The sequence below is a fragment of the Xenopus tropicalis genome, chromosome 5 (genome assembly GCF_000004195.4).
Source record: "Xenopus tropicalis strain Nigerian chromosome 5, UCB_Xtro_10.0, whole genome shotgun sequence".
Taxonomy (NCBI): Eukaryota; Metazoa; Chordata; class Amphibia; order Anura; family Pipidae; genus Xenopus; species Xenopus tropicalis.
The window spans coordinates 148,378,866-148,399,990 of record NC_030681.2 but is presented as its reverse complement, the minus strand read 5'-3'; the positions used below and the strand labels follow the sequence as shown (position 1 = coordinate 148,399,990).

At 42.4% G+C, this 21,125-nt stretch overlaps 2 protein-coding genes across 4 annotated transcripts in view; both read left to right on the top strand.

Annotated features, from left to right (window-relative positions):
* LOC100494435 (cytochrome P450 2K6) overlaps window positions 1-21,125 on the top strand; it is a 212,256-nt gene that overhangs the window by 144,560 nt on the left and 46,571 nt on the right. The gene's annotated exons all lie outside the window — the stretch shown is intronic.
* On the top strand, window positions 1,133-21,034 carry LOC100490015 (cytochrome P450 2K6). Of its 2 annotated transcripts, none has more exons than XM_012964116.3 (10): window positions 1,133-1,202; window positions 6,875-7,067; window positions 7,145-7,307; window positions 8,266-8,415; window positions 9,559-9,719; window positions 13,703-13,879; window positions 14,588-14,729; window positions 16,656-16,837; window positions 18,254-18,395; window positions 20,231-21,034. In XM_012964116.3, the coding sequence occupies exons 2-10, from the start codon at window positions 6,897-6,899 to the stop codon at window positions 20,407-20,409; spliced, it is 1,467 nt and encodes a 488-aa protein (XP_012819570.1). In that variant the 5' UTR covers window positions 1,133-1,202; window positions 6,875-6,896; the 3' UTR covers window positions 20,410-21,034. The 2 variants fall into 2 exon arrangements, with proteins under 2 accessions (XP_012819570.1, XP_002933610.1); XM_002933564.5 differs by lacking the exon at window positions 1,133-1,202 and adding an exon at window positions 3,840-4,019.

Genomic DNA, 21,125 nt, shown 5'->3' with positions numbered 1-21,125 from the left:
GAACGGCAAAAATTCGTATTGGAAACGAAAATTTCTGAACTTTTTTGTCGCCGTCGCAACTTTTTCGTATTTTTCACGACTTTTCGTCGCGAATTTTTCATATCGAACGATCATAAACGCCGGGAAAACTTTTCTGACCTTGATCCTTCAGTGCATGTCTGCATGGGCTCGATCAGTGCACTTGCGCAACGAAAAGTCGGGGAAAATACGGAAAAGTCATGATGGCGACGAAATGTGCCCCAAAGAGTACATATTCATTTCTGTGTCACCAATTTTGTAGGAAGTACATTGATCTCTTAATTTTAACAGTTTATAGATAAATACGGTTCTCCATGTAAAATGACAACAGCTTTTAAACCCACTCTTCCCTATTGGTGGAATCACCCCTATGAATGCCGGAATGGTTGCCCGGCTGCCCCATACACAGGGGCAGATTTAATAACATTCTGACTTTCCTGGTTTTAGAGGTTTCTGAACTAGGTTTCCACCAAAACCATGAAGGTCTAGTCATTTATTAAAATCATATAAAAACCATGGGCTATAAGGCATATATAAAAACATTAGGGATGCACCGAATCCAGGATTCGGTTCGGGATTCGGCCTTTTTCTGCAGATTCGGTGGAAATCCGAAATCCGAATCCTAAAAATTATGTGACTTTTTGTCACGCAGAAGTTGAATTTTTTCTCCATTTTTCCCAGATTTACCCCTTCCAAAACCTAATTAGCGTAAGCTAATTAGGATTTGGATTCAGTTCGGAATTCGGCCGAATCCCTTACGAAAGGTTCGGCAAAATCCCAAAAAATTGGATTCGGTGCATCCCTAAAAAACATGCCCCAAAATATTATATAGGTTAAACTGGAGGCAATTGTATCCACAGGCTCAAGTAGCAGTGACAAAAGGTTCTCCCCGGGTGCTACAGAGAGGGATTTATGGCTCTCACGCGGGAGCAGCACTTTGCCACTTTGTCACATGTTTGTATTACTGGGAAACTCCGCTGAAACCAAGTTCAATAGGTTCTGTCAAGTGTTTCCAGATAATGGGTAACTTCAGCTTTAGAGCTGCATTATCATTGGAGGAAACTATTGTGGGTGGGGCTAATTTGAACGCTCAGCAACATAAGGCAGATCAATAGTCTTTGCTTCTGATACCGGGAAAAACAAGAATCCAGAGTGTTATTCTTAATAAGATGGGAGCAGAACAGGTCAGTACTCATTTTTTAGTGTTAAATACAGGTATGGGATCTTTTATCCAGAATGCTCGGGACCTGGGGTTTTCCAGATAAGGGATCTTTCCGTAATTTTCATCTCCATAACTAAAAATCATTTAAATATTAAATAAGCCAAATGGGTTTGTTCTGCCCCCAATAAGGGGTAATTATATCTTAGTTGGGATCAAGTACAGGTACTGTTTTATTATTACAGAGAAAAGGGAATCATTTAACCATTAAATAAACCCAATAGGGCTGTTCTGCCCCAATAAGGGGTAATTATATCTTAGTTGGGATCAAGTACAGGTACTGTTTTATTATTACAGAGAAAAGGGAATCATTTAACCATGAAATAAACCCAATAGGGCTGTTCTGCCCCCAATAAGGGGTAATTATATCTTAGTTGGGATCAAGTACAGGTACTGTTTTATTATTACAGAGAAAAGGGAATCATTTAACCATGAAATAAACCCAATAGGGCTGTTCTGCCCCCAATAAGGGGTAATTATATCTTAGTTGGGGTCAAGTACTGGTACTGTTTTATTATTACAGAGAAAAGGGAATCATTTAACCATGAAATAAACCCAATAGGACTGTTCTGCCCCCAATAAGGGGTAATTATATCTTAGTTGGGGTCAAGTACTGGTACTGTTTTATTATTACAGAGAAAAGGGAATCATTTAACCATTAAATAAACCCAATAGGGCTGTTCTGCCCCCAATAAGGGGTAATTATATCTTAGTTGGGATCAAGTACAGGTACTGTTTTATTATTACAGAGAAAAGGGAATCATTTAACCATGAAATAAACCCAATAGGGCTGTTCTGCCCCCAATAAGGGGTAATTATATCTTAGTTGGGATCAAGTACAGGTACTGTTTTATTATTACAGAGAAAAAGGAAATACATTTTTTTGATTAAAATGGAGTCTATGGAAATTCGGACCTTTCTGGATAACAGGTTTCCGGATAAGGGATCCCATACCTGTATAAGAATATTTGTAATTAACATTGTTTTTTATATTCTTACATTTCCCCACACATATTGACATTCCTGACCTGAGACCTAGATTTCCAAAGTCTTATTAATAAGGAGTCATCTGCAGTTATTATACCTTATTATAAAACATATTCCCAATGGAATTCAAACTGCCTGGTACCAGGGTGGAAAGAGACGAACGTCTGCAAATAGAACATGTGAGAAGAATTTCTATCTCTCCTTGACTAGAAGGTTGCCCAATGGACACAGCGCCGTATCTATCCCAACTATCCCAAAAGGACCTGTCCTTGCACTTCAGAATGAAGAGGCCTGTGACACGTTCTATTCGTTCCTATGGGATTTTTAGAAACGTATTTATCAAATGGTGAGTTCTAACTATCACCCATTAATAAATACGCTTCTAAAGATCCCATAGGATTGAAAAGAACGTGGGTGACTTTTTATGTATTATGCTTTACACTCATGTTTTGGTAAAACACTAATCCCCCAGGCATTTTTCTTTTTATAATATGTACTAGGGGCATCCAAATAGGGAAAGGACACCAATGAAAATGTAAATAGGTCACACCTACTTTTTAACTCCATAATTTACCCTTGTAACTACACTTGATTCCCTAAACATACATTATACATGCTATAGCCAAAAAAAAGGGAATGTTGTGGTCACTTCTAAACATTAAAACCATTAGGCAGGGATAACATATGTTTTACCTGCAACTAGATTTCCAAGTTAACGGGTATTTGCCCAACTTGAATATATTGCGGATTATTATTATGGAAAAGCCACGAAAATGTTATTATGGAAAGGCTGAAGAGATGGGCCTTACGCGTTTCGGGTAAGGCTCACAAAAATGAATTCATAACAGTTTGTATAACTGGAACCCTAAGCCCCCTACTGAGCACAAATGTGAACTACAACACTGTCAAAAATAATCTTTGCACAATTCTATATAGGGCATCCTCGATGGACATTTAGCAAGAACTAATAGAGCAGGAATTCAAAGAATTGGCCAAAAATGTACGACATAAAACCACAAAAAATAGAAATATCTGTAATATGTCCAAAGAGGAATTTTTAGCCCTAGATACTTTGAAAAGGGGTTAAAGAATAACCATTAGGCAGGCCGATAAAGGCGGCTGCTATTGATAACCATAGGGCCATCTGTAATTTGAGAGGATTAACGAGCACACCTAGGGGCATATTTATTATGCTGTGTAAAAAAGCGGCGAGAAAATTTGCCAGGCTTTGCCGTGTAAAAACCGGCGTAAAATAGGCGTAACTGTTTTACACGTTTTTTCTCCCGCCCGGAACCTACGTAAAATAACGGCGTAAAATCTGGCGTTCGGACGGCAATCTTCTTTATTTTACACTGCTTTTTATGCTGTTTTTTCGGCAAATTCATTTTACATAACATAATAAATATGCCTCCTAAAGTTTTTGTTGAATAAACTTGATGTATCTATCATATGTTTAACATTTTGGTTTTAATGGGAGGTCATAACGGATATTGCTATTCTATATAGAATTGTGCATAGATCGTTTTTAACAGTGTTGTAGTTCACATTTTTGCTCAGTAGGGGGCTTAGGGTTCCAGTTATACAAACAGTTATGACTTCATCTTTGTGAGCCTATATAAACTGCTGTGACTTCATTTCTGTGAGCCTATGATTGGGGGTGTGATACCCGAAACGCGTTAATGAAAGTTTTTTTGTGGCTTTTTACCCCCCCGGAGTGCTGCTCAGCAATCGTTTTTCTGTCGTACAGAGGGGAATGTCGAGAGGGGTGCATCAGGGGAATGCCGCAACGCACTAAGTGAGTGCAGGTTTATGTCCTAAACTGGGACTTGCACGGAATGTTTATCTATGCAGTAGTGATGAGACAACACAGCTGTTTGCTTAACCCTTTCACTGCCAGGCGTTTTGGTCAAAGCAGAACTTGTACTGCCAGTTTTTGAACATTTTGCACTTTAGGGGCTTTTCCTCGTGGGGATTTTTAATTTACCCAATACAGGTATATTATTTTTTTTTCAGGACAAATTAAGCTTTCAAAATATGGTAGAATTTTTGTGTAATTCTAATTCTGTAACAAGATATAGGCTTCTAAATGTCTAAAAAAATATATATATTTTCCATAATATAAACACCTATACCAGAAACAAAAATTATTTTTTGCACGGAAAGTCCCATGTCTACTGAACGTGCCAATACCAAATATATATAGTTTTATGGAGATTTCTCACTTGTATAGGCCACAAACTCCCAGCAGTACACTACCAAATTCCCAAAGCACTGCTCCAGAAAGCGGCATACTTTAGATTTCAAGGACAAAAATTCCACTAACAGAAAGTTTTTGGAAAGAACAGATTCTGGGGAATCCAGAATAGGCACAACTGTCTGTCTACTCCAAACTATCAAGTATCCTATCCTAAAGTTATTGGTTTTTACTAAAATTTGTAACATTTTTGAAAAATCGCTTCAATGCTTCCAGTCTATAGTATCTTATCTCCTACAGGTCATAAAGTAACCAAATAAAACACCCTAAATATGAATGCCAGGGGTCCCCTGAACAGTTTGATGCCCAATATGTATAGGTTTAGCTAAGTATGTGGCATGTAGGGGCCCCAATGTGAACATACCCCATGCAATCTATCGTTTTTGTTCATGCAAAATCAACACCTTTCCATCATTTTATGTGGGATAACGCTACAAAAAAGTATGCTCACCCCAGAAAACCATATATGTTTGGGAAGTACACATTCTGACAAACCCAACATGGGTAAAGAGTCCTTTCTACACCAAAGTACCAATCTGCAAAGCATTCCTAAAGTTAGTGGTTTTTATGACTTTTCTGAAAAACGCCGAAAAATGTGGCCATTTGCAATTTATCTTACAACATTTCTTACATATGTAACCCCTAGTTAGGTAATGCCAGCTAGATAGGCTTTAGAGCATGGCCAGTCCTACACTCACTCACCCCCGGTCTGGCCAGTCCTACACTCACTCACCCCCGGTCTGGCCAGTCCTACACTCACTCACCCCCGGTCTGGCCTGTCCTACGCTCACTCACCCCCGGTCTGGCCAGTCCTACACTCACTCACCCCCGGTCTGGCCAGTCCTACACTCACTCACCCCCGGTCTGGCCAGTCCTACACTCACTCACCCCCGGTCTGGCCAGTCCTACACTCACTCACCCCCGGTCTGGCCAGTCCTACACTCACTCACCCCTGGTCTGGCCTGTCCTACACTCACTCACCCCCGGTCTGGCCTGTCCTACACTCACTCACCCCCGGTCTGGCCTGTCCTACACTCACTCACCCCCGGTCTGGCCTGTCCTACACTCACTCACCCCCGGTCTGGCCTGTCCTACACTCACTCACCCCCGGTCTGGCCTGTCCTACACTCACTCACCCCCGGTCTGGCCAGTCCTACACTCACTCACCCCCGGTCTGGCCAGTCCTACACTCACTCACCCCCGGTCTGGCCAGTCCTACACTCACTCACCACCAGTCTGGCCAGTCCTACACTCACTCACCCCCGGTCTGGCCAGTCCTACACTCACTCACCCCCGGTCTGGCCTACACTCACTCACCCCCGGTCTGGCCTGTCCTACACTCACTCACCCCCGGTCTGGCCTGTCCTACACTCACTCACCCCCGGTCTGGCCAGTCCTACACTCACTGACCCCCAGTCTGGCCAGTCCTACACTCACTCACCCCCGGTCTGGCCTGTCCTACACTCACTCACCCCCGGTCTGGTCTGTCCTACACTCACTCACCCCCGGTCTGGCCAGTCCTACACTCACCCCCGGTCTGGCCTGTCCTACACTCACTCACCCCGGTCTGGTCTGTCCTACACTCACTCACCCCCAGTCTGGCCTGTCCTACACTCACTCACCCCCGGTCTGGCCTGTCCTACACTCACTCACCCCCGGTCTGGCCTGTCCTACACTTTTATCTGATTAATTAAGAATTCTACTGCTTCATTATACATTTTACGCAGGGACTGAGTTTTACCTGCAACTTATTTGCTTTCAAGGTTAAAACCCCTAAATGGTTGCCCTTTTATTGGCCCACTGGGATCACCTGACTGTAGCTGGGAAGGGTGGGAGCTACAACATGGAGCTGGCCACTGCTCCTGTATAAACTATAGCAAGAAAGGGAAAGTTGTGCAATATATATCAACACAGTATCAAATACATAGTGTGTTCATTCTCATTAGATACAGTGAATTTTGAGTCATGAGATTAATGACGCCACAGTTACCATTGGCAGGTACTGCCCGGAGAACCAACTCCATACAGTCCCTGTATAGGACTGTCATTCTAGCTACCTGGTCTATCACATTCCCCTATAGTGGGAGCCTATCACATAATACAAGCCTTAATTCATGAGGACCCTTTTCCCAAATTTTACTATACCTTCTCTATTTACCCTTGACCAAGGCCTCATATCTCAAGCTCCTATTGAGACTCGCCAGCAACATCCACTCTTTCCACACATTGAAATACAAAGAGTCAGAACATAGCTATTTCTTCATTTTTTATAGCAAGAATTACCCATAACACCCTTAGGTCAAAAAGAACACATCCCTCCTACAGGGCATTTTATTTTGCTTTCAAATAGTAAATAAGTAAGTTCTAACTTCTGATTGTATCTTTTCTAATTGCAGGTTTAATTAAACCATATTGGCCATGGATCTGGTCTCTGTACTTCTGGCTGTTGTCATTTGCTTTTTCATTTTTAAAGTCTTCTATGGCGGGAAAAATGCATTCCAAAACTTCCCTCCTGGGCCCAAACCATTACCGATCATTGGAAATTTTCACATGATAAATATGAAGAAACCTTATCTAACATTTATGGAGGTAACACCAGGAACCAGTTGTATTTAGTTGCCATTTTCAATTATGATGGCAGTAACTCATTAATGCTTCCATTATAGCTGGCTGAGAAGTACGGCCCGGTATTCAGCATTCAGCTTGGCACAGAGAAAGTTGTTGTGCTTTACGGCGCTGACGCAGTGAAAGACGCTCTTATCAACCATGGCGATGAGTTTTCAGGGAGGCCCACCATTCCGGTATTTGATAGGATTTCTAAGGGACACGGTAACTATCCAAATTGAATCTGTTAGTGACAACTGAGTATTTATTTGCCTTTATAGTACTGAATGAAAATAATATCAGTTTTCCATCATGTGTTAGACTTTGGTTACATTGGAGTCCATGAAAACTCATGGCGGAGATCCAATCCATGAAAACTTCTCTCATCATGGTTTATCAGGTGAAAACTCTATTGACGTCAATGGAAAAAAAACAGAACTGGATTTGGAGTAAAGTTTTTCCTCTCGAATTGAATCCCGTCCATGACTTTTCCTGTGATAAACCATGAGATAACTTTTTTTCACTAAATTGAATCTGGCCCAATGTGAGAGATATGCCACATGTAGCAGAAACCTTCCAGCTGATTCATATATACAGTCAGGGTCGGACTGGGGGGTGAAGGGCCCACCGGGAGCGGACCAGGGGCCCTGCAGGTGTCCCCTAATCCCCCCCCCGCTAACCCTCTCGCAGGGCCCCACACTTGACGCCCTACCTCGAGAGCGTAAATTTAACACGTCAGGGGAGGAGCGGACGGGCAGGGGGAGCGTTGCAAGAGTCGGGTCTGGGCCTCCAGGGTCCACTAGAGCCGGGGCCCACAGGATTTTTCCCGGTGTCTCGGCGGCCCAGTCCGACCCTGTATAGAGTGCGCTACAGTCTCTGGTGAGACTCAAGTAGTGGGTAGTAGGAGCCAAATGACCGTAACATCTATGGATTTGGAAACTCCTTCTTATCTTGACAGGCAGTTATCCCAAATCTCCTGGTGGTCCATATGTTTGTTTTTGGTGACCCACAGTCAAAAACTACAGTAGTTGACTCAGTAATTTGTACTTTGTCTTTAGTCACAGCACAGTAGTAAATTGTGTCTATGTGTGTAAACATGGAAATAGATTTAATTTAATATAACTTAATCTGCTGCTGTGCTTGTCCCACCACCTTATTGGTTTTCTTTTTCTAACCTTCTCAGGTCTTTTTTTTGCTAATGGTGAGAACTGGAAAGTGATGAGAAGATTCACTCTTTCTACACTAAGAGACTTTGGGATGGGCAAGAAAACCATAGAAGACAGAATCTGTGAAGAAAGTGACTTTTTAATGGAAACGTTCAAGTCCTATAAAGGTAGGAGTGTGTCAGGGCCTGCTCGGCTCCTGCTTGGATTGTAGTCAGCGCCGGATTTGTAGTGGGGACGCCCCGAGGCCGCCCCCATTTGGCACCCCCTATCCCCCCCCGCCGCGCCAATACGCATGCGTGAACCCCCCCGCCCGCCGAGCGATCGCGCATGCGCCAAAGTTGAATCTCCCATAAGGAGCAGTGGGGAGAGTTCCCCATTGCTCCGTATGGGAGCAAAATGTTAAAATTTGCCTGCGGAGGGGCGGCATGCCGCCCCTATGCTTGTGCCGCCCTAGGCCCGGGCCTTTGTGGCCTCGCCACAAATCCAGGCCTGATTGTAGTCAGGACCAAGGAGGAAGCTTGAGTTCAGGCAGGCAAGTAGTCCAAAATGCCAGAAGGGTTAACAAGAGTATTTGGCCAATTCCAGGCACTGGTCAGGGCTGGTGGAAATCAATATAGTCAGAACAGGATAGCACAAACCAGTAGATCAGTTCAGAAAAGCAATGTAGGCGCACTCAGCAACTTCACCAAGACCTATATTTGGGCACGAATATGTTGCCATGTGGAGGCAATAGATGCTACCATTTTGGGTGTGGCACAGGAAAAGAGGGGTGCACCATCGAGTGCTCCTCACACAGTGAGAGTATGTGTCCTGGAGACCATTAGGGTCCTTTACACAATGTTTGACCAAAGAAGAATAGTTTAGTGAGACAGAGGCAATTAAAAAGACAAGCAGGCAAGTAGGGGAGGGAACAAATTAGTGTGGGGTATGGTACAGTGATGTGCAGACAAGGGACATGGCAGGTGAATTATCCTTTTAAATAGAAATCTAAATGGCTATAGGGGAGATATGGTCCATAAAAGCTACTTGCTTATTCAAGAAGCCATTAGAAAAGTCTTGAAGGTATCAAATATCAGCCCGAAAAGGGGACCATGAAGACCTAAAAGTGTACTTTGTAATGTATCCATGATGTGAGCCATTAAAACATCTCACATTTATAGCACTTGTATAATTTATCTACTTGAGGAATATATGGGAGCATGGTTGCTCTCAGTCTCTGGGAGAAGGAGCTGCTATGGGGGCAACTGTATGGATATAGATGTGTGTGAGTATATTTGCACTTATTGCCTCTGCTTTCCTCTATACCCCAGGGAAGCCATTTGATAACACCATGATAATGAATGCGGCTGTAGCCAACATCATTGTGCACATACTGCTCAACCACCGCTTTGACTATCAGGATCCAACGCTGCTCAAGCTTATAAATACAATCAGTGAGAATGTCAGGATTGCTGGAAAACCAATGGTTGTGGTAAGGTATCATGGGTATTCTCCACCATACTATATATATTTTTATAAATGCCGTGGAAACTGGTATTATAATAATGTAAATGTATTTCATGTAATATCATATTTCTGAAAATATAATATTCCGTAAATTAACGATTTGTTTTTCTCTAATTTTTCGGAAATACATTTTTCAGCCTTCATAGGCAATAACGGGATTTTTGTATGATATATATTTCAGTGATATTTTCATCAAGTACATTCTTTGTAAAAAGAGGGTTATGGGAAAAAGTTAATAAAATGGAGGAAGCTTATATAATGTAGAAAGTTTGCCCAGGTGCTGTAACCCATAGAAACCAATATGGTGCTTGTTTATAACTGGGTGGCTGGTAAATGCTACCTGCTGATTGGTTGCTATAAGTGACTAGACCTGCAGCAAACTTTGTGCCTATTGTTAGATAACCTCTGTTAATTTGGGTGGCACTGAAGCTTTCATCTTTAGGGCTGATAAACTGTATGGAGGTATTACCCCTGGGTCCAATATGTATCGAGATATGCTAATGAAAATAATATAATATATATATATTATTGTATATATATATATATATTGTATATGTATATATATATTGTGTTTTCTTACTTGATAAAAGGCACACCACTTAATTAAAATTAACACAAGGAACTCTGGGAACTAATCCCAAAGAGCTCCAAGAGATTTCGATTTACATGGGTTTATTCTATAGCAGGGATCCCCAACCTTTCTTACTCGTGAGCCACAAACAAATGTAAAAAGACTTGGGGAACAACACAAGCACCATAAAAGTTCATGGAGGAGCCAAATAAGGGCTGTGATTGGCTATTAGGGGCCTCTATGCACCCTATCAGCTTACAGGGGCTTTATTTGGTAGGAAAACTTGTTTTTATTCAACCAAAACTTGCCCCCAAGTCAGGAATTCAAAAATAACTCCCTGGTTTGGGGGCACTGAAAGCAACACCCAAGGGGTTGGGGAGCAACATGTTGCCCTGAGCCACTGGTTGGGGATCACTGTCCTATAGGCGCACACCACTAGTTTTAAAAACAGCCTTGAGTTTAAAAACTGCTTTGTGTGTTGGCATGGCTGTGAGTGGGAAACCTGAAATGACTGGTCTTCTATGACTTCCACATCTGTATTACTTTGTTTGCAACCAGTAATTGCAGGACCGGCTACTCACTGAGAACAAGGGTTATTCTAGAGCAGTGATCCCCAACCGGTAGCTCGTAAGCAACATGTTGCTCACCAACCTCTTGGGTGTTGCTCCCAGTGGCATCAAAGCAGGTGCTCATTTTTTTAAATATTAGCTTGGAGGCAAGTTTTGGTTGCATAAACCCAGTGTAAAGCCAAACAGAGCCTTCTATATGCTGCCAGTCCACATAGGGGCTACCAAATAGCCAATCACAGACCTTATATGGCACCTCCAGGTACCTTTTTCATGCTTGTGTTGCTCCCCAACTCTTTTTACTTTTGTATGTTGCTCACGAGTAAAAAAGGTTGGGGATCCCTGTTCTAGAGCTTCGTGTCACTCGCAGTTGGACCTTCCACTCATATATGGAGTGTTCAACCTGGTTAAATGACCCTTGTAAGTGCTGGGTGCTTTAACATTGTATAAACCCAGCCTGCCAGGGTTACAGCATATAGTTAAGTCAATGTTCCCTGTAGCACACCAGCCCTTTGTCAAGGCGCAGTGAACACTAAATTCACAGTTGGACCCTTACATTTTGGAGGTTGCACATTACTACCAGTGTGATGTAGTTTCACTTGACCTAAAGACTAATTCTTGGACAGTACCATTTATCAAATAGGTCTGGTCAATGCAATAGTTGAGAAGAAGCATTTGGTTATTTTAAGCCAGTTGGTTGCCATTCAAGTCAGGCAGCATGATTGGTGAAAGAGGTTTCTCTGCTAGCTAACGCTATGGGGCTGATTTATCAGTACAACAGGTCCGAAATACAAAAAAATCTTATTTTTTCATACTGTGCGTATTTTGTGCGACTTTTTCGTACTCTGAGACAAAATTTGTGCAACAAAATTGTATTGTCTGACTAAAAGTTAGGGATTCATTCAAGCTTCGTTATGGTGACTTTCCTTGGGCCAGGTTGGAGCTGCAGAGTGCCATTGAGCCCTATGGGAGACTTTCCTTGGGCCGGGTTGGAGCTGCAGAGTGCCATTGAGCCCTATGGGAGACTTTCCTTGGGCCGGGTTGGAGCTGCAGAGTGCCATTGAGCCCTATGGGAGACTTTCCTTGGGCCAGGTTGGAGCTGCAGAGTGCCATTGAGCCCTATGGGTGACTTTCCTTGGGCCAGGTTGGAGCTGCAGATAGCCATTGAGCCCTATGGGAGACTTTCCTTGGGCCAGGTTGGAGCTGCAGAGTGCCATTGAGCCCTATGGGTGACTTTCCTTGGGCCAGGTTGGAGCTGCAGATAGCCATTGAGCCCTATGGGAGACTTTCCTTGGGCCGGGTTGGAGCTGCAGATAGCCATTGAGCCCTATGGGAGACTTTCCTTGGGCCGGGTTGGAGCTGCAGAGTGCCATTGAGCCCTATGGGAGACTTTCCTTGGGCCGGGTTGGAGCTGCAGAGTGCCATTGAGCCCTATGGGAGACTTTCCTTGGGCCGGGTTGGAGCTGCAGATAGCCATTGAGCCCTATGGGAGACTTTCCTTGGGCCGGGTTGGAGCTGCAGAGTGCCATTGAGCCCTATGGAAGACTTTCCTTGGGCCGGGTTGGAGCTGCAGAGTGCCATTGAGCCCTATGGGAGACTTTCCTTGGGCCGGGTTGGAGCTGCAGAGTGCCATTGAGCCCTATGGGAGACTTTCCTTGGGCCAGGTTGGAGCTGCAGAGTGCCATTGAGCCCTATGAGAGACTTTCCTTGGGCCGGGTTGGAGCTGCAGAGTGCCATTGAGCCCTATGGGAGACTTTCCTTGGGCCGGGTTGGAGCTGCAGAGTGCCATTGAGCCCTATGGGAGACTTTCCTTGGGCCGGGTTGGAGCTGCAGAGTGCCATTGAGCCCTATGGGAGACTTTCCTTGGGCCGGGTTGGAGCTGCAGAGTGCCATTGAGCCCTATGGGAGGCTTTCCTTGGGCCGGGTTGGAGCTGCAGAGTGCCATTGAGCCCTATGGGAGGCTTTCCTTGGGCCGGGTTGGAGCTGCAGAGTGCCATTGAGCCCTATGGGAGGCTTCCAAAATCATGCACAGAAGGATAAAAGTCAGAAAGGTTTTCCTGCCGTTTACGATTGTTCGGATACGAACATTTTGTGACTTTCGGAACACCAATACGATATTATCGTGACTAATATGATTTTTTCGTAAGCATTTTCGTGATATTTGCGATCATCAGAAATGATCATATCTAATCCGAATTTCACCCATTTCGGGATTCAAACTCGTACTTTGATGAATGTGCCCCTATGTGTGTCATAAGCCTAAGCTGAGGGTTTATTTGCCAGGGAATACCCTAGCACTCTATTAAACTACTTAGATGAGTGGTAAAATGTCTTCAAGGTTACTCAGGAAATCCAGTTGCTTTAGATTGATCCCTGCTTGATACTGTACATCACAAGCTGGATGGCATAGTTCATTTTAGGGGGCGGCATTTAATAATGTTCGATTTTTTTCCCCACAAGTCGTATCTTTTTGCACCAAAATATGATTTGGTTGCGTGGAAAAAAAAAATATTTTTTTGCAATTTATTATGCAACAAAACTGCTGGCAGCTGTCCTTTTTACAGCTGGAAGATCTTTCTTTGCTTCATGGTATTAGAGGTTTTCTGGGGGGGTCGCCACGTGCATTTGTGCAACATTTTTTCAACTTTTTTTTTCATTTCTGCTTTTTCAATTCGGATAGAAATTGTTTTAGTCGTGGTTTCAAAAAATTTGAAAACCACGAAAATGTATAATTGAATAGAAACATTCCTGCCATGTATTATGGAAGTTAACACATTTTTATCATATTTCTTTTTCTATTTTTTTTTTAAGCTATATAATGCCTATCCGTCCATTATGCAATGGTTTCCCGGAATTCACAAAAGTGTCGCTGAGAGCATATTACAATTCTACGACTTTCTTAGAGAGACATTTACCCAACACAGGGATCAACTGGATGTAAATGACCAGAGGGATCTCATCGATGTATTTCTTGTCAAGCAACAAGAGGTAAGGCTAATAATTTACTAATGTCCGGGTTTTTTTTTACTATACATATTTTTTATCGCTACAAATTGAATTTTTGTGCTACAAAAGTTGCAACGTTTCCATGTATTATGCGACAAAACTGCAAGAATTCCAAATCCGAAAATACTCCAGCTAAATCCTGTCGCGACTATGCAGAAGTCAATGGCGTATGTACCTTTTACAATTTGAAGATCTTTCTGTGCTTCAAATTTTTAGATTTATGACACTGGCTTTTGTGCAACAGTACAAAAAGAGTCGAAAAAGTCAGTTTTGTCACGGTGACTTTTCCACAACTTTTTCCTGCACCTGTTTTTCTCAGTTCGGCTTTTTGATAAATGTAAATTTAAAATAGAGATCCACTATTTTGGAATCCGACCAAACCCTGAACACTTTGTGAAAGATTTGGCCGAATACCGAACTGAATCTGAATCCAAATTTGCAGTTAAAGAGAATTTTCAACTTCCGTTGACAAAAAGGCACAAGGTTTTAAAGATTCAGACAGAGGCATGGATTTGGCCCCATCCAAGGCCGAAACTTGGCCGAAACACGAAACAAATCCTTGTGGTGCTCCCATAGCAGTCAAAAGTACCATGAGCATTCCATGTTATTTCGAGGCAGAGACCCCTTTATATCCAAAATGTTTTGTGCCTTAACCTGTTAAAAAGTTGATAGTAATTTGTACAATTTCAGGAGAAATCTTCTTCTACAAAGTTCTTTAATGACCACAATCTGACGGCACTTGTAGCCGATTTATTCGGTGCTGGAATGGAGACGACTTCTACCACTCTTCGCTGGGGCCTCTTGTTCATGATGAAATATCCAGACATTCAAAGTAAGGATTCAATTATTTATCATTTCCATAAATATATTACAGTCTTGGGCCTGAAACAAACATAAGCGCTCTCATGTTGCCATCCAGTGGTAGAACGTGTGAGGGTTGAGAATTGATTCCAGTTGGAATGTTCCACACTAGTATGATGGAGGAGAAATGGCACAGAAGGTTGTCCATCTGACTTTTACACACTGCACTTAATTTGTAGTAATATTTAACAAAGCTGCACCTTTTATAGTGGATAGGGTGAGAAAGGATTTCATTATTATATCCTTTTTAATCCCTTAGAAACCCTATAGGTTGATATTTCTTTTGTGCTTCTTTGGTGCAGAGAAGTTTGTTGTGTAAAGCTGGGCATATGTAAGGAGCACCGCGTTCCTACCTCTAGGCGCTCCTCCTACATACGCAGTGACACTGGTGCTCAGCTCCACGTCATGACATCAGCAGATGCGCTGATGTCACTTTGTTCTTCCTTGTTTCAGTGCCCAAGCTGGTTCAGTAGTTCCAGTGTCGGACTGAGATGGCAGGGGCCCACAAGAAAACCCTGGACCATAAGCCCACTCTCAAAACTTTAATTCCTCCCTCATACTCTTCATTATCCTAGTCTCTTTTGTCTACATACTATACTCTATTCTTCCATCTATCAAGCTTCCTTGTTCCCATACAGAAATAGGGAATGATCATGAAATAGACCAAAGAGTTAGATACCATACTCCTGGTATCCTGGAGGGCCAGTCCGACACTGAGTAGTTCCCTGACCTTGCTATAGCTCTATTTTTGATTGCTTACCTGGTTTTGACTATTTGCCTGCCTCCTGACTCCTGCCACTGACCATTTGCCTGACTTGACCTTGCCTTTGCCTGATCCTTTTGGTACCGTGTTTTCACATTAACCTTGGCCGTGTTTGGGGTTTCCTTGTCAACTTCGCTGATGTCACTTTGGTGTGAAATTCACATAAATAGCTCTTTCTTCCTTGTTTCAGTGCCCAAGCTGGTTCAGTAGTTCCCTGGCCTTGCTAAAGCTCTATTTCTGATTGCTATACCTGGTCATGACTCCTAACTTACGAATCTTCACTGCCTGCCACTGACCATTTGCCTGACTTGACCTTGCCTTTGCCTGATCCTTTTGGTACCGTGTTTTCAGATTAACCTTGGCCGTGTTTGGGGTTTCCATGTCAACTCCGCCAGAGAAAGTCCAGGGCCCCAAAGGGCATCAGGGAATACCAGGGGTTGGCAAGGCTCTCCTGTTACACCTAAGGGATTAGGTCTGGCAGTTTATGGGCTCCTCTATATTATAGTCCATAACAGCATACACGGGAAGATCTACTAGTTTGTTGATTTTGCCAACCATATACATTTGTATATATGTCCTGATTTGGCCAAATATGCACTAGGACAAAGTAGGTGATCCGGTTATTTGCTCCCTGGGAAAATGACTGGATCATACTTTAGGTCTATGCACACCTGGCCAGAGAGGATCAATTCAACATGCCAACGCAGTCCTCGTCTAATGGAATTTTTAACCTGCCTGACATATATCTGGAAGATATTTTGGAAGGCCACATATATGGGCCAATAAGCTTTAACTCGCCCATGTATGGGCAGTTTCAGAGAAATGTCAGTGTGTCCACCCTTATTATCATTACTCAATGAGTTTACAGAAGTGATAGAACATGAAATGCCCCTGGATATAAAACCTCAATGCTTTTCAAAAAGCCTTGGGCAATGTGATATTTTTTACTCATTGTGTGTAAATAAAGAGCCACCTTAACCCACACCTTCATCCCACATGAATAAATGGATTCCATACTACAAAATTCTACTTTGTAACTATAGTTCCATTTCATTTTTTACATAACTTTATTACCGAACAAGCACAGGATCACCAGAAACTGGAGTCCGCTCCATTTGTTTATGTTTCCTGCAGAAAAAGTCCAAGATGAAATTGACAGAGTGATTGGATCGGCGCAACCTCGGCTCGAACACCGGAAGACAATGCCCTATACTGATGCCGTTATTCATGAGATTCAGAGATTAGGAAACCTTGCACCTTTTATTGGCCATGAAACAACTACGGACGTCACATTCAGGGGTTATTTCATTCCAAAGGTATTTTCTTTTTATTTGGAGAGAGCTCTCTGGTTATTGGTACACACCTTTAACCTTTGGAACATACATTTAAAAAAATTGCATCTCAAAAAAACTTCAACTTGCCAATTTACCACTTATGGATTCTCCATTCTGGGGCTGATTATCGCATTAGTGCCACATCTTGGCTTTTGCATTTTTCTCAAAGTAGTCCTATGAATGCTAAATCCTCCCAATCCCACAATTCCCTGCATACATGATGTCAGTAAGAAAATAAATATCACAGTGCATTGTGGGTTATGTGGTTCCTGCATGCTGTCTGTAAGCTGTGAAGTTGTTACATCAAGGTTTTAGTCCCTCCTCCCCTTCCAGGATTTCAAATGATGCAGAAGCTGGATTTCAGCATTTAAAAATGGTATTTATTCATACTTTTTGAAGGAACAGATTACAGCGATAGGTACAGTATATTAAGGGTTTTGGTGTTGTGTGGGGGCTCTTGAACACATTGTGGTTCAGAATCCACAGTCCCCCTTTAATTGCTGTTTGACTACCACTGGTCACTGCCCTGATACATCATATCATTTACCTCATTCTAAAGGTCAGTTAAGGTGGTGATTCTCAGTCCGTTAGACTGATTAAGCAGCTTATCTGCCCGTGTATGGGCACAAACAATGGGCCTGCCCAATCGACACCTTGCCTGCAATCGGGCACATCTCAATAGGGCAGGTTTGATTTTTTCGTCGGATTGGGGACCGCATTGGCTCGTTGATGTGGTCTCCGAACTGACGGCACCTATACCCACCGTTCTAATTCAATCGTTTGGCCCCAGGGCCAAAAGACCAACTTATCCCAATATCGTCCACCTGTGGGTGGGGATATCTGGAGAAGATTCGCTTGCTTGGCGATCTCGCAGAATGAGCGGATCTTAACATGTATAACCAGTAAAATGTTGCAGTGGAAAGTTTATTCACTCATTTTTATATTCTTGACACTAATTGGGTATCTGTTTATCTGTAACTGTCCATTCATATGACAACTGGGGTAACTAAATGTTGGGCCACAGAAGGGGGCCTTTCCCATATGACCAAACAATGCAAAGATCCAATGTGGAAGATTTTCAAATAAGTTACAACCACATGAATTATGTTCCAATTTTGCCTACAGGACCCCACAGTATCCAAGTGTAACCCCCTAAATGTAAGTTAAATGGAAGTGTTTAGGAAATGTACACATTACTGATAGTAGCAATAGTGTATACCTTTAGTAGTAGTTTGGCTCACAACCAGATCCCCCCCCCTTTTCAGCTTCAGATTCCAGCTTTTTAACATAAATTGCAATATAATAGTCTATAAGTCCCCAACGTAGGACCTCTTTTCATCAGTCCAAAATATTGGGTTATTACCCTTTTGAATTTTTTCCTCTTTATAACTTTTTTAGGGAACCCAAGCGATAGTACTGCTGGCATCTGTTCTCCAAGATAAAGATTATTTCAAAAAACCAGAAGAATTTTATCCGGAACATTTCCTTGACTCAGAAGGAAATTTTGTGAAAAATGAGGCCTTCCTTCCCTTCTCAGCAGGTACTTGGGCTCTGTTTAATAACTTAGCTATTTATTAATGGGCTTATTTATCAATTTTTGAGTTTATGAATTTGAGTTTGTTTGTCTAAATTTAATAAACTCGCATATTGAATGCTTATTTATTAATAAAGAAAGTGCGTTTGAATAAAAGCTCAAATATCTAGAATTTTTGAGTTTACAAGGTCTAAAAATAATGATAATACAGCTTGACTTTGCCTATGACAACTCTCATTGACTTCTATAGAAACTTGCAAGCTTTTAGATGGCGAATTTTGACATTTGAGTTTTTTTGCACTTCATAAATACCAGACATTCCAGTTTTCGAATCATAAATCGAATTCGAGTTTTTTAAGCGCAGAAGAACTCGAATCGAGAAAAATAATCAAACTCAACCTTTGATAAATCAAACCCCCTAAGTGATATGTAGCTAATGTGTATATAATTATTCTACTGGGAATACAATCCCGGTTTGTTCAGAATAAGTAGTATTAAATAGTGAGATAATGAGAATTTATGAGATAAAATACTTATGTTTGAATCATCGCTTGTGAGTCCTACCTGAAGGCATGGGCTCCAATGCTCATGTGTCCAAGGCTTTTGCCAATGATCCACCTTCGCCGAAACTAGGGTGAGAACCACCAAGTCTTGGCCTAGGGTCAAGCCCAGAGGACTATGACACCTATCCAGGGTGCACAAATCAAACACAAACAGGGTGCTGAAGTGTACGGGTGCAATGCCATGGGTAAAGCTCCAGCTGGCAGCTGGAAAAAAAAAAGAAACATACCTCCCACCCGCCTAATGGCTGGGGCAAAGGAAGTGAAGCATGATTAGGCAGAAGGAGCATGTGCGAACCCCCGACAAAAAATAAGCCAGCAGCTCTTCTCTAATGGGAACACAGCTCCTCTGCTTTCATCAGGCTTCCACTTAAGCGCAAAGCTCAATCAAGCCTCGGTTGGACCTCATTGGCTATACACTGGATAGAATGTGCTTAACAGAAAGACTGACCATGTGTGATATAATAGGGGGATAATGTGGGGAGAATATAAGAAATGTGGTGGTTACAACGTGGGAGACAGACTGGTGCAAAACTGTATGACAGAACTGAGCTCTAATGTAGCAAAGGGGGATACAGATGGGTTAAATTATCCAGCTTTTTAGTGCAGTATCTCATAGCCAAGGTATCGGATTAGGTTTCCCAATAATTCAGTACCAATTATGGAAATCAGAACATTTTGCATTACACAGAAGAAGAGGACAGCAGGAGAACCAGTAAGAAGAATGGCCTGGGGGTGAATTGCTAAACAGGGCTAATAGGGAATTGAGCTCCTCCATGTTTGGTCCTTGCAAGGAAGATATTTAGGTTACCAATATACAACCCCTTCCCCATTGTTATGATTATTTTGAAAGCAGCACAGGGATTATATTTGCACTGGTTATCTTATATCTACCTCCCAAGGACAAAACATGGAGCCAGGGAACTCTCACTCATGTATTGTAGGTAACATACTGTAGTAAGCTAGCATAGCTAGTTGCCCCAGAGGAAGGCAAAAAACCCCATCTGAAGCCTCTCTAATTTGCCGCAGAGGGGAAAAATTCCTTCCTGACTCCAAGATGGCAATTGGACCAGTCCCTGGATCAACTAGTACTAAGAGCTATCCCCCATACCCCTGTATTCCCAGCCCCTTCTTAAAGCTATATAATGTATCCCCTACTGTAAATGAATGTATCTAATAGAATTAAGTGGATATGTAGAACAGAATGGCAAGATTCGGTATATAACATTGGAGTTGATTTAATAACAGTTTCAATATGGATTCACTGCCTTTACCTGATAGGTCGAAGAATGTGCGTTGGCGAGACGTTGGCCAAGATGGAACTCTTCTTGTTCTTCACAAAGTTACTGCAGAACTTCACATTCCAACCCCCTCCTGGAGTTGAGGTTGACCTGACCTGTGGAGATGCAGTTACATCCAAACCGCTGGACCATCAGATCTGTGCTTTGCCTCGCAGCTAGAACAAAAATCTGCCCACATCACGAATAAAATCAAGCTTCTTATTAAAAAAAAAATAAACATAAAGAGCTATTGTAATCTAATCAAGGACAAAACCTAAAATTCCAGGTTAGAGGGGTACATACAGGCACAAATGACAAAGGACCTTAACGTGTGAGTTTAGGGATCTGTGATCCAAGTGTAAGGAAGGGTCCTACAGGGTCATTATTTAACTTGTTACGTTTAACATTACAAAGGCAGTGGAAGCTTGGGGAACTAAATGCTAAAGTCTTGGGGTAGGAAAGAAGGTTTTGGGTTTCTAGAGCACTGGGCTAATTTTGGGGTACAGTCTATATAGCCATGATGGATTGCACCTCAATGGAAATAGGTATCCTGTGCTAGGAGATAGGTTGGCAGAGACTTGGGGAGTGTTGTAACTGGGCAAGAAAGGAGCGGGAGAGCTAAAGCATTATGGGAAAGCCAGACTACGTATGGTCCTGGGATTAGACTAGAGACATGGGGGAGGAGAAAGGGGGGTGAAAAAGTAAGGAGATCCTACTGTTGAAAATAAATTGTCTTACACAATTAAATATTCATATTATTCTCAAATGAAAATTGTAAAGATCAAATAAAAAAGTAGTAACCTTTGCTGTCTGCTAATATATCAACCTTGTTAGGCAAAGAGCTGGAGTCAATTGCATGTACAGAAAATGATGATAAAATATGCCTGGGGGGGCTA

Bases quoted from the DNA above. Each gene is read 5' to 3' on its own strand.
- LOC100490015 (XM_012964116.3), top strand. From the start codon at position 6,897: ATGGATCTGGTCTCTGTACTTCTGGCTGTTGTCATTTGCTTTTTCATT. The intron at 13,880-14,587 runs GTAAGGCTAATA...GTACAATTTCAG, and splicing joins TTCTTGTCAAGCAACAAGAG to GAGAAATCTTCTTCTACAAA. The intron at 14,730-16,655 runs GTAAGGATTCAA...TGTTTCCTGCAG, and splicing joins GAAATATCCAGACATTCAAA to AAAAAGTCCAAGATGAAATT.